The sequence below is a fragment of the Mesoplodon bidens genome, assembly GCF_964165515.1.
Source record: "Mesoplodon bidens genome assembly, chromosome: 3".
Classification (NCBI taxonomy): Eukaryota; Metazoa; Chordata; class Mammalia; order Artiodactyla; family Ziphiidae; genus Mesoplodon; species Mesoplodon bidens.
Window position 1 is genome coordinate 17,613,794 of NC_138178.1, and position 13,905 is coordinate 17,627,698.

The 13,905-nt window shown below is 35.7% G+C and overlaps 1 protein-coding gene across 13 annotated transcripts in view; it reads right to left on the bottom strand.

Moving 5' to 3' along the window:
- PARD3 (par-3 family cell polarity regulator) overlaps positions 1-13,905 on the bottom strand; it is a 629,043-nt gene that overhangs the window by 171,528 nt on the left and 443,610 nt on the right. For all 13 annotated transcript variants that reach the window (XM_081228686.1, XM_081228701.1, XM_081228699.1 and 10 more), the window contains one exon: positions 5,287-5,397. In XM_081228686.1, the coding sequence (XP_081084812.1) occupies positions 5,287-5,397 (111 nt within the window). The remainder of the gene's footprint in view (positions 1-5,286; positions 5,398-13,905) is intronic.

The window sequence follows — 13,905 nt, forward strand, 5'->3', positions numbered from 1 at the left end:
CTGATTGGGGCCTTAAAAAAAATTATTGAGCAGGAACAACTGTTTTAAAGATACATTTCCATTCAAGGGAAGAAGGTAAGTTGTTGAAATCCACAGTGGTACCTTATAATAAATAGGTGGGGGGAGGCGGGGGGGTGTGTTAAATTTTATCCCTCAAAGCTAAAATGAGATAATAGCAGTTTTATAATATAAAATGGTTAAAAGTTGAAAAAGAGATAAAAGAACAGCATTCATAGAGACAGTACTAATCACTAATACAACCACAGCTTTTCCAGAATCTAAGCAGTTATAAGAATGTGCACCCACCATGAGCCCTGTACCTGAGCGTGGATGTAGAATTTTTCCATTTTGCTGAAGTCATAAGTTCTTGGGAACTAGATCTAGACCCCAAATTACCATCTCTAATAAGTATTCATTATTAACTCTAGCCCCCCAACCTCTTCCCTTCCCAAAGCTCTGTGGCCACCAACTTGCACAATTGATTATATGTCTTACGTTGATTTTTTAATATTATGAGGTTTAAATCTTTTCTCCCTCTTAACAAAGGCAAGGAATCTCTGAGAGGGGAACAATTATAATAATAAAAAAATTTATACCATCATTTTATGTACTTAATATATCATGAACAACAAAAATTTCTCTTTTACACTAATAAAACACTAGAATGATATTTCACTAACCAAAACACACACACATACACTCTCTCTCTCTCTCATAGATACTTGCTCATTCACTCACATCATGTTCGAGCTTTCACAAGCGTCAAAGCACCTACAATTATTTCCAACTCAAAGAGAAGCTACAATGCCAAATACATCTAAGACAGCTCTCATCAAAAATGAAACTGCCTTTCCTACTCCAGTTACAGACTGTCAATAAAATCTGTTCCAATTTGCCCAAGTATTGGTCTATTTTAGACTTCCACAAAGTTAATAGATTCTTTAAAAATCTGTTCACTTGCACAATAAATTCTTAAAATATGTCTGATGAACTAATCTCATTGATTAGAACGGACTTTTCTGAAGGATTTAAGAGGTCAGAGAAAATATGAAGAACTCTGCTAGATGATAGAAAAATATATTTTTTTCTAATAAAAGGTTAAATTTTAAAAGTCAAGCTGTGTTTGAATGACAATATGTGACCTGCATGCAAAAATTATCCAGGATATCTGGGTTCTGATGCCAGAATTTGGGGAATCTGAACACTAAGTTTCAAGCCAAAAGGAGTGAAAATTACTTATTCTTTCAGATGCACAGGGAATGCACCTATTATTGCTATACAGTTTAATCCTTCTGTAATTTCACTAATTTTTTATTCATGCACTTTAAAGAAACTTTACTACTACATTATGATACATATTGTTTAAATGTTAATATCTGCAAAAACTGATAAACATATATCATCTTTGAAAAGGATCTTATCAACTAAGAAAGACCACAAAAAAGTTTTTATCAAAATTTCAAGTACTTACTCAAAGCAGATATTGGGAACAGTTGGTAAAACTGAAAAGAGAAATGCCAGTGATTGGAAACTGGAGGCAAAAATGCCACAAAGCATTCCAAAATGACACACCCAGAACTGGGAGTGCACCACTACGGACAAAGATAGTTCAATGGCCAGGTGTTGAAAACACAAGGCTTTTAATTTTTAAGGGTGATTATCACTTTGAATAATGGAACATTTCAAACCATAAGTCCTTAGCAGATTTATAAATAATCTTCATATTATGGAAGAATTTCATAAGAAATTCATTAACTTTTTCATGTCTCAGCTAGAAGCATTCAGTCTCCTTGAAAATATTTCCAACTTACAAGGTAGATATAGATAATAATATCATCATGAGTATCCCCTGCTGAGTAACTACAAAATGTAAGCCAGTTAAAGTTATAAATCTCATTTAATAGAATGAATAACATATGAGGTAAATATTATTTGAGAACTGGGGAATTTGGCCAGTTATCACAGCTAAAATTTCATCTTTCAGACCTTATTTCCTTCCTTCCCATCTATCCTGTTCATACAACCTTGGCCTTGTTCCAGAAAACATTTACCATGACTTTCTAAAACTGTATGGAAATGCAAAATAAATCAAAATAAAAATAGCTGTTAACTACTGAAAATAGATGTCAGCTTTTTAGAAGTACGTATGTGTGGAAATATGCATTTTATAGGAAAAAAATTAGAATGGCATAGACCAGTACGTTAACAGTGGTGTTATTACAGACAAATTTTTGTTTTCCTATTTTATGGGTTTTTTTTTCAAATTTTCTGTAGATTTAGAATTAGAATAAATTTAGAATTAGACATTAAAAAGATATATGTTTTAAACAGATGAGAAACATGTGGGAAAGAGAGAATTGGGAAAAAAAAAAAAAAAAGATGTTTCAGGGATAAGATTCATAAGTACCCAAAACAGAAGCCATAAAGTAGAGGAAGGTCACAGCACTGGCTCAGAACTTGCTCACAGTTCTATGAAACAATCAACTCTGACAATCCCATTTACAACTGTATCAAAGAGAATAAAATCTAAATAAAAATAACTGGGAATAAATCTAACTAAGGAAGTATAAGACACTGATGCAAGAAAGTGAAGACAACAAAGACAGATGGAAAAATGTACCATGTCCATGGATTGGAAGAATCAATATTGCTAAAATGACCATACCACCCAAGGCAATCTAGATTCAATCCAATGCCTATCAACTTACCAATGGCATTTTTCACAGAACTAGAACAAATAATTCTAAAATTTGTATGGAAACACAAAAGACCTCAAACAGCCAAAAAAATCCTAAGAAAGAAGAACAAAGCTGGAAGTATCACTCTCCCTGATTTCAAATTATACTACAAAGCTATAGTAATCAAAACAGTATAGTAATGGCACAAAAGCACACACAGATCAATGGAATAGAATGGTGAGTCCAGAAATGAACCCACACTTATATGGGCAATTAATCTACTAAAAAGGAGGCAAGAATATACAACAAGGAAAAGACAGCTTCTTCAATAAATGGTGTTGGGAAAACTAGACAGCTACATGCAAAAGGATCAAACTGGACTACTCTCTCCATCCATGCACAAAAATAAACTCAAAATGGATTAAAGACTTAAACATAAGACCTGAAACCATAAAACTCCTAGAAGAAAGCATAGGCAGAGTGCTCTTTGATATTGCTCCTAGCAATATTTTTTTGGATATGTCTCCTCAGGCAAGGGAAACAAAAGCAAAGATAAACAAATAGGACTATATCAAAGTGAAAAGCTTTTACACAGCAAAGGAAACGATATCAACAAAACAAAGAGGCTGCCTACTGAATAGGAGAAGATATTTGCAAATGATATATCCAATAAGGGGTTAATATTCAAAACAAACAAAGAACTCAACATAAAAAAAAAACCCTAAGTAAAAAATGGGCAGAAAACCTAAATAGACATTTTTCCAAAGAAGACCTACAGATGGCCAACAAGTGCATGAAAAATGCTCAACATCTCTAATCATCAGGGAAATGCAAATCAAAACCACAATGAGATATCACCTCACACCTGTCAAAATGGTTATTATCAAACAAATAACAGGTGTTGGAGAAGACATGGAGAAAAGAGAACCCTTGTACACTGTTGGTGGGAATATAAGTAGGTGCAGCCGCTGTGTAAAACAAAATAGAGGTTTCTTAAAAGACAAAAAATAGAACTACCATATGATCCAGCAATTCCACTTCTGGGTATTTATCCCAAGAAAATGAAAACACTAATTCAGAAAGATATATGCACCTCTCTGTTTAGCAGTATTATTTATAATTGCCAAGATATGGAAGCAAACTAAGTGTCCATCAACAGATGAATGGATAAAGAAGATGTGGTATAACAATGGAATATTACTCAGCCATAAAAAAGAATGAAATCTTGTCATTTGCAACAACATGGATGGACCTAAAGGGTATTATACTAAGTGACAGAGAAAGACAAATACCACCGGGTTTCACTTATATGTGGAATCTAAAAAACAAAACAAATGAACAAACATAACTAAACAGAAACAGTCACAAATACAGAGAACAAACAGTGATTGTCAGAGGAGAGGGTGTTGCAGGGAGGAGAGAAATAAGGAGGTGAAATTGTCAGAGGTGAGGGAGATTAAGAGGTACAAACTTTCAGTTACAAAATAAATAAGTCACAGGTATAAAATGTACCGTGTGGGGAATATAGTCAATAATTATGTAATACGGAGCCTGCACACAGCAACGAAGACCCAACACAGCCAAAAATAAATTAAAAAAAAAACACAAAAAAAAACAGAATGAGATCAAAGGTACTACTCTAGAATTATGGTAAGAATACCACACTTGGTCTTAGAGATGCTGGGTTACAGTCCTAACCTGTGGATGATATTTAGCTTTATAACCTTGATTAAGGCTTCTGATGCTCCTGATACCCCAGATTATTAAAAGTAAAAGAGGCATAGTAGTTCTTGCTATGGCAGCTTGAAATGAAATAGCTGCTACAGAGAAGCTCACTCCAAGCCTGCAAACTCTAATAATACAAGGGTGAGATGATTCTCTCATACCCCTGCGAGTTATAATGAGAAAAATTCTAATTGCTCATAAAATGGTTTTCAAGTGTCTGCTTCAAGTAACTTCTCATTTATTTCATTGGTCTTTGGGTTCCCAACATGAAATGACTCAACAATAGATAATAATCTTTCTGGAAGAGATGGAGTAAAATTTAAGTAAAAAATGTCACACAAAATATGATAGCAAAATAGAAGGAGAAAAAGAAATAGATGTCAGATTTGATAGGAAAACAGCATAGTAAAAAAACAACAGCCTCTTCAATTCTTATTAGAAATCAAAATATTTTAAATGAGATATAAAAACTCAGAGTTTTATTTCCAGATGAGCATTTCTTTAAAATTATTATAATATACTATATACTCACAGATGAATTAGACAGAATTTTACATATTTTTTGTGATTTTAAGTGATCATTCATTGATTTATTGATCATTAGTTGATTTATTCATCTCATATGCCCTACCATCTCCTATACAAAGATCTTAAATAAAACCAACAAAATTCATTTTAATGCCTCAAATAAATAGAAGGTTTTTTCTTTTAATCATTCTTTATGCTGTATTCATCCAACCATCAGTATCTGGATTGACACAGAAAAAAACAAAAATAAAATAAATGCAATTTCTTTATATTAAAAAGAAAAAAAGAAAGTAAGAGTAGAAAGGAACAAAAGAGCCTCCCTCTAATAAGGTTCAACCAAATAACTGAAATCTACCTTTCCTGCTCCTGCTTCATCCGTACTCTCTCCTCTTCTGATGTAAGGGAGTCCTGCATTTTTATTTTACCCGTTTTCTCAATCTTGTCATCTTTTCGATGTTTGCCAAACCTGTTGATAACAAAAAATTCTAACTTGTCAATATATACAAAACGCATTGTCCTTCTTTTGGGATAAAGACCTATGCACTCAATGAAGTGTGAGCATCCTCAAAATGAGGCCCCAATGTCTCCTGCCCAGTATTAATATTTTCAATCAGATTACTTTAATCCTTTTTAATTAGAACTTTCCAGAGAAAACCCTTTTTGGAAATGGCCTCCATACCCATTTTTCTTTAGGCAACACAAAAATAACAACAAAATCCTTGCAGTTCATTCTTATTAAACACACAATCCATAAATGTATAGAACAGTGTGCTGAGTACGGCAGGTGCGGAGGATAAAACTCTGCATCAGAGTGGGGTTCTCTTAGGACTGCAGAATGATAATCCACAATCATCTTTTTAATGATCTCTCCATAAACAACTATTCTTCTTTATTTTCACAGTCAGTTTTATTGGCAACATTCCTCATAGTTTAAACACTGATAAACAAGGTCACATTTGCAAGGTTCAAAGTAAAAAGGATAATTTACACTGTGATTGTACTTTGGGCTTATTAAACTGAAAGCTTTAAGGAAGTCTCAACAAATACTCTTCCTAAATCTGATGAAAAGCTATCGCCGAATGTGGCATCTTTGACTTGGAAATCTGTATCTGATCAAAAACAAACATGAGGAACAAACACGCAATTCAAAAACAGTGCACACCCATTTCCACATATGGGCACTGAATTCGAGGCTCTCCAAAAAAACACTAATATTATTCCCTTCGGGCATCCAAAATACCTTAGAAACCTCCGACTTGGTATCCATTATTTTTCCTGCTCTGTTACTTTTTTCTACTTTTCTCCAGAACATGTTGCCTGGAAGGCATGTGTTCCATCCCCTGAAATAATATTCATCTGTAGTGATTTGGTCACCAGATGTTTCAAAAAAGAAATCTTTTATAGACAGTTACTCAACTAAGCATTCATAAATATATAAAGTATACCAAGCATTTTCTGAGCACAAAGTAGAAATCTGGCTTATGGTGACAATTAATCATATTGAAAAAGAGACGAGTAAAAGAGATGGTCCAAAGCTGATATAAAAGAGAAAAAAAGTATCTCAACTACTGGTGTGGTTGGGAGCATATGTCTTTCTTTTTTGATATAAATCTGATGTCAAATACTGGTCTATGCAGGAAGTGTACATGGGAATATCTCATGGGTTCACCAAAGTAACACTATGTTGGAAATAAGTAAGGAAAAGCATTCTCAAGATGTTAAAATAGAAAAAAGTTAAAGTCTCACCACCACTATTCCTTCAAAATTATGTGTATTATTAAATGGCATTGAAAACTGCCTGTAAAATTAACTTCCATAAAGCAAATCTACCCTTAACTTTTAATGTTATTTAGAAATTAGAAGATCGGGCTTCCCTGGTGACGCAGTGGTTGAGAGTCCGCCTGCCCATGCAGGGGATACGGGTTCGGCCCCGGTCCGGGAGGATCCCACATGCCGCGGAGCGGCTGGGCCCGTGAGCCATGGCCGCTGAGCCTGCGTGTCTGGAGCCTGTGCTCCGCAACGGGAGAGGCCACAACAGTGAGAGGCCCACGTAACGCAAAAAAAAAAAAAAAAAAAAAAAAAGAAATTAGGAGACCATTTCAGTGGCAAAAAAGAAGAAAAAAAAAAAAAAAAAAAAAGGAAAAGAAAAACTCCCTGGGAACTTAACCCCCAAACTGATGATGTCTGACAGGGGAGAAACTATGTACTATGCTTTTAAAACTAATAAGTACAAAGCATTAAAAATAAAAACTTTCTCTTTCTGTTGTTTTTGTCAATATATCGATAATGCCTAAGAGTTAAGCATAATGATTATCTTTATAGAATGAATTAATAAATGAAAGAGCAAACATAAACGACTGATATGTCCCAGGAGAAGCCAACATTTGACAAAAATTTATTGAGCATCTAAGGACAGGGCTAGACAAATTCATTTGCATGTCATCAGCATTTAGATGGTATTTAAAGCCCATATGAATCCCATCATGAAAATTCTGCAACATTGAGGCACCTGGAAATATAAAATGTATTAAATTCTAACTTCAAGAAAAGTGTCAAGTTCAAATCTTAATACATGACATTTATTATTTTTTAATTGGAGTATAATTGCTTTACAATGTTGTGTTAGTTTCTGCTATACAATGAAGTGAATCAGCTATATGTGACCTTTTACTTATAATACAGATTCCTAAAGGTAAATCATTTAACCATTTAGTTTTTCAGTTCATAAATATCCTTCGAACAATACAATGTTGCCATATTGACCTGTTTTGTTTGTGTTGCTGGTTCACATTCTAGACTACATACATTCAACCCTGTACCATATTTGAGAAACACTACCATGATACAAGATATATCATCTATCTTTACCAAAAGGTACAGTTTAATCTTCCAAGAAGAATCTGCCCTTTGAGTTAATAATGTGGGGAAAAACTGAGGTGGTTGACTTTCCCATGTTTTAAAGCAGTTTTGATATTTTCAACCCAAAACCTAACACTGAATTTAATCAGCTATTGTTAAAATCTTTTTTTAAATGGTCTTCATCCTATTTTGTGAAGAAAGTTTCAGTTTTCTATCTCAGTCTACCAACTTTCAGTTTTTTATCTCAAATACACATGATTAAAAAGAAAAAAAAAACACCTATGAATCCCAACTCATATTTAGGAAGTGAATTTTTTTCTCATTATATTTGATGCCAAAATATTAGTTTCCTCGGCTGCCTCATAATCACCAGAATATACTATTTTATTATTTGTAAATTTATTATCAAACTGTTATATTTTCCTTTTAAAAACTACAGTTTCAAGATTAATGTATGAAAAACTGAACAAACCACAGATAAAATGTTTATAGGTTAGCATTTGGACATTTCCCTTAATGCCTGCTTTAGTTAATAAATTATGTGATTTCTTTAAGGCATACTATAAAAGCACAGCACATTACTTGTTAACTGGGGTAAAAATGGATCCCTCAGCTATAAGGTTTTGACAGAATGAAATAGAGACTGTAAATGAAAAAAATATACCAACCATTCTAGAGTATAAAAAGAAAAAGGAATTAGCTATATCCTCATCACTCTAATTACCAATTTATTCTAGTGTTCATCTTAATTTATAGTTGCTTAATTCTTTCTGAAAGGGGGACAGGGGAGGTCATTGAAAAATTTCAGCTACACATGTACTCACAAAGTCAATTTCACAGCTGAAATCAGTAATCAACCTATGAAGACAATCATTTAATAGCAAGATGCTTAGAAACTTGGAGGACATCAATTACACTTATTTTATTATCTTTTAAAAGCCACAGATAAATTTCAAATGGGTCATTTCCCAAGGAACAGCATAGCTGAAAAAACATTGTGTTAATAGTATGTCCAGGAAGCAAACTCATTCCCAGCAAAGAATCAGTTTCATCAACTGCCTTCTGACTACCCCATACACATGTTCAAAGAGAAATGTCTGTCACCTCTAGAAGAACTTCTTGGTCAAATCTTAGGATGTATGAATACAGTAGAATGGCCTTTTTTTTTTTTTAATAGAGACAAAAAGAAAAATAGAGAGCTTGAGAAAAAATTGAAAGGGAAAAATTTCTCTACAGGTACTGCCCCATGGAGACAGAAGGTACAATGAAAAAAGTGCCAACATGCCACTGAAGACTCCTTTCACAGAAGGATACAGTGGATGAGCCCGTCTTATCAGAGTGAAATTGATTGCAACTTTGCTTAAACATATGGTTTTCTTCATAAAGGATACAGCGATGTTTCCATTCAGCTAATCTCCAAGTAATCTGACAAATGGGTTCTACCATGACGCGCTACAAATGAGATCATTGCCGTCTGCCAGATCAGCCATATATATTATTATTGCAAAGAGTGATGGGCAAGATGTGCACTTGTTGATGAATGCGGGAAGAAAAAAACAAACCAACCAACAGTCACAATGGATTGCAACAAAATTCTGCTGGTTTTATATAGAAAGAGCCATCATGAAAAATTAACTGATAAGAGTTTTGTGCTTTTCAACCATCATTTTGGTTTTTAGCAAATTAACCTCATTCTCTCTGTGGTATAAATAACACTGAACTAGTTTTACTATATTTTCTACTGCTACTAAAATTACAGATCTTTAGGAAAGATTAGGCTGAATGATAACACACAGCATCCTGCTATAAAAAAATGAAAATAAAATTGGTTTTGTAATGAAAGGGCTTTTCCTAATATCATATTTGAAAACACAACAGAGGAAAAAAGAAAGTCTAAAAAATCTGCTGCCATATTTAAAAATAGATGAACAGACTATCTAGAACCAATTATCTTGTAAGTTTTGAGAAATAATTTTTAAAATAAGATTTTCTTCCAAAATAACTCCCTGAAATGTCACCTAGAAGTCTGGTATTTCTCACTGCTAATTACAGAGGTCTTCATGTCTAAGGAGGGCTTTGCTGTAAGACTTGTATGACTATTCACCCTAAGAAACATATAGATTAAGTGATACTGCTTGGCTGGGGAGAGAAGTGAAAATGGCACAAATTCAAATTCAGTGTCAGCTACCAGAAGCCTTGCGTCCCCCTCCCCCCACCCAACAACTCCCACACTGGTATGGTCAACACAGCCTTCTAACTCCATCCCCCGCCCTATGTTTTCCCCTCATTTCTACATATGTGCACCATCACGTGATTTAATCATCCCTTTCTCCAGGAACTCGCTGTCTCTTTCTGGAACCTTCCAGTTTCTGGTGGACACATGTGTTGGTACAGCCATTGTGCTACCCTGTCTTTGACCACTGCCTGCTTTACTAATGTGCCAGGGCCCTAAAGATCCTTGAGAGATGCCAGCTGCCCAGTGGGCCAACTTCAAGAACCTGCAGAGCAAAACCGAAGACCGTGTCCTGTGCCATTCCTGCATCCCCATCAGCAACCTGTATGCCTCAGAACACACGTTCACTCAAACCAAAGCAAAATCACCAGCTTTTAACCTCATTTCTCTGTAGTCCTTTGAGTGATACTTTTCCTAAATGGTTTTGGATCCAAGTTTCTCTACAAACTCTTTATCAGTTAAATCTCGTACAATCTTACCCTACATTCCTGGTGCCAGCGGTGACTTCCCTTAATTCATCACCCCGGTGATGAACCTAGGAACTGATTTTTGCCTTAAAGCCCTAAAAGGTAACTGCTCTAAATTTTAGCTGAAGAAAATAAAAATCTAGCCACGTGTCTCTGCAGATTGTTCTAGTGCACTCCTGTCCAAGTGCACTGAAGCTCCACATGCACATATGTCTGAAGATGGAAGCCTAGAGATGAGTCACCTTGTCCAATGTCTTCATTTGACAGACAAGGAAATTGAGGCCCAAGAGGTCTGCACGCAGAGCTGTGCAAAGTCACCTTGCGAGTCAGGAACAGAACTCAGTTCACCTCAGTGAGTTTAAGAGACCTTGGTGGGGGCTTCCCTGGTGGCGCAGTGGTTGAGAATCCGCCTGCCAGTGCAGGGGACACGGGTTCGACCCCTGGTCCAGGAATATCCCACATGCCGCAGAGCAACGAAGCCTGTGCGCCGCAACTACTGAGCCTGTGCTCTAGAGCCCACAAGCCACAACTACTGAGCCCACGTGCCACAACTATTGAAGCCCGCGCCTAGAGCCCATGCTCCACAACAAGAGAAGCCACCACAATGAGAAGCCCGCACACCGCAACGAAGAGTAGCCGCTGTTTGTGGCAACAAAGACCCAATGCAGCCAAAAATAAATAAATAAATTTATTAAAAAGAAAAAAAAAAAGAGACCTTGGTGGGTCTGAACTTGGACACTCCTAGAGAAAATGAAATTCCCAGACCCATGAAGTTCACTCCTAAGTGAGACGTAGAACTGAGCATCTGTTGAAGGCTCTTTTGCTCACTTAACAACACTTAACTAGAATTTATTGAATTCTTATTTATGCATACTTGATCTCATTGATTCCAATAACTGGCATATTAGGTATGTGTTCTTTAGGGGAAAACTCAGGAAGCACAGGGCGATTTAGTGATTGAACAGGTCATCTGGCAAGTAAGCAGCAAAACCAGAATTCCGGCCCAAGACGGAATTACCACACCCAGCCACCTCCAAATCAGCCAGTCACTCTATGCTTTTATACTGAGAGCATCTGGTTAACACATCTTGGGTGAAATCAATGAGATAAATCTTGTATTGCTGGCAGCAAGGAGGTCCAAGGGACATTGTTCCTGCATGAACTTTTCTATGAAGGCCAGGAGTTCAGACGCAAGGTCAAGAACTGGTTCCAATCATTGGAAAGGATCACACAAACTGCCACATACTCATTTTTAGGACATTGCCAATATTTCTAAGTGCAACGACACTCCAGAAGTCAACGCTGTCTGCGTAATATATGCAAATCGTGCCAGGCAACAGCAGAAGCGTGTCAAAACCGCCCAAACCCAATCAGAGGGTAAAACAGCAAGAAGCCACTGCGTGCATTTCTCTTGTATGATGATGCGCTCGTGGTTTCTGGCCCTACCTTTTTTGTGTGTGTGCCTCAGCTTCCATTTTATAAATGAGGGGAAAAAGGTCCTTTCTAATGTGTCCTTCCCATACAGGATCTTCCATATTTTAGTGACATTTAAAGAAATTGCTACAATGATTGTGTACCGATTTGCTCCGCAGTGGCTTGTGGCAATGCTGGATCAATCAGGGAAAAGAGGGTTGATTAGGAAAAGCAGAAAGCTCCCATTTAGGCAAAAAACATCTTGGTAATCAACCATGATGAGAAGCAGCCTCGGAAAGAGTACATGACAACTTGATAGTGCTTTTGTCAAATGGGATGCAGTTTTAAGTCAGCACAGTGTAGCAGGGGTTCTCTTTAAAAGGAAATCTGCAAACTTGAGAATCATTATTTGATTGTGTACGGTTTTCATCAGTGCTAGTCTGATTAGATTTAATAAACTAAATTTGTGTTGCTTGGCATCCAGGAAAAAAATAAGTGACTTTTTTTTTTTTTTTTAAAGAAAATATAGCTTCTACTTAACCAAGCTAGAACAGCCTTCAGACATGTGATGTTCCCTTAATGGACAACATATCCTTCTCAGGACCCCCATTAAATGCCCTTAGAAGTGCATTCTTCCCCTGCGTCTTCGTAGCCTGTGTTATCGAATCAAGGATGCACAGATATGCCTAGTAACCCGACACTGCAGGAGTCCAGGACGGATCCGGACAAGGAAATAGTAAAGCAGTTAAGAAACTGAACCCAGCACATTATCGATTTTGACTTTGTAAGAATCATCATAAACTCCAAAGATCTTAAAAACCAAACCAAACACACACACACACACACACACACACACACACACCCCAAAAAGCGCAGGATCCAGATATAAAGGCTTAAGGAAAAAAAAAAAGCAAGCACAGTAATCCTTCAAAACACAAGATGAACACATAAATAACTCTGAAATAATATTTATAATCTATATTTAGAGCCAGTCAAGTCAAATGACAGAAGATGGGTGAAAGTATATCTTAATTATGATATTAAAGCTTCCCTGACATCAGCTAGTCCATGGACCACACTACATACTTTCTGTAGTAAATAAATTCCTCTTTGTAAAAAGGGGTCAATCAGTAATGACTGTTCCATACAGGATTTTTATAAAGCTTGATATACCTCATTATTTTCAAAACATACCCACACAGGTAATCAAACTACACTAACCCAAAACACCAAACACGCAAGGCAAATAATATGCTAAGTAATTTTTTTTGTTTCCCCAGCTACTACATTGACTTTATAATAAATAATATATATATTATTACATATAAGATTTAAAAAATATATATATATATATATACACACAGACACACAATTAAATATAGTAAAAACAAGACACAAGTCTGATTTTTCTAAATGCTTAATTTGGCATTGAAATCAGCCATGTCCACTTTAAATGATTTTGAGAGAGTCTGTCTCACAACTACTTCTCTGGACCCTTTCTTTACCACTATACTCCTAATTCTTGCACTGTTCATTTTAATGCATTATTGTTTCATAATACAATACTACAAATTGCAAATTACATTTGGCTCAAGGAGTGATTATGAAAAATACTATCACTGCTGCCTTTGCCAGAATAACTCTGATAATAATGAGAGATTGATTGAGCTCTAAGCAGCCTGAGTGATGAGAAGGGTCAATTGGAACATTTGTATTAAGCTTCTTTTGTTAAACCCAACACTCTGCCACGTTAGAGGCAAATAATCACACCCTATATCTGGTTACCATGGTTTTCCTTTTCCTAAAGCATCAGAACAATTTAATAAGTGGTACTGCCCCAAAGGCAGTTCTTATAAGAAATGTTAATGAGACCTAAGTCAAAAAACACATCTATGTAAAAGGGCACTTGAAAGAAGAAAAAGTAAAAGACAGAATGATACTTTACAACATACCTTTTTTTTTTTCTATTAGGACAAAGCCAGGAGTATTTAGTAACAAAGAT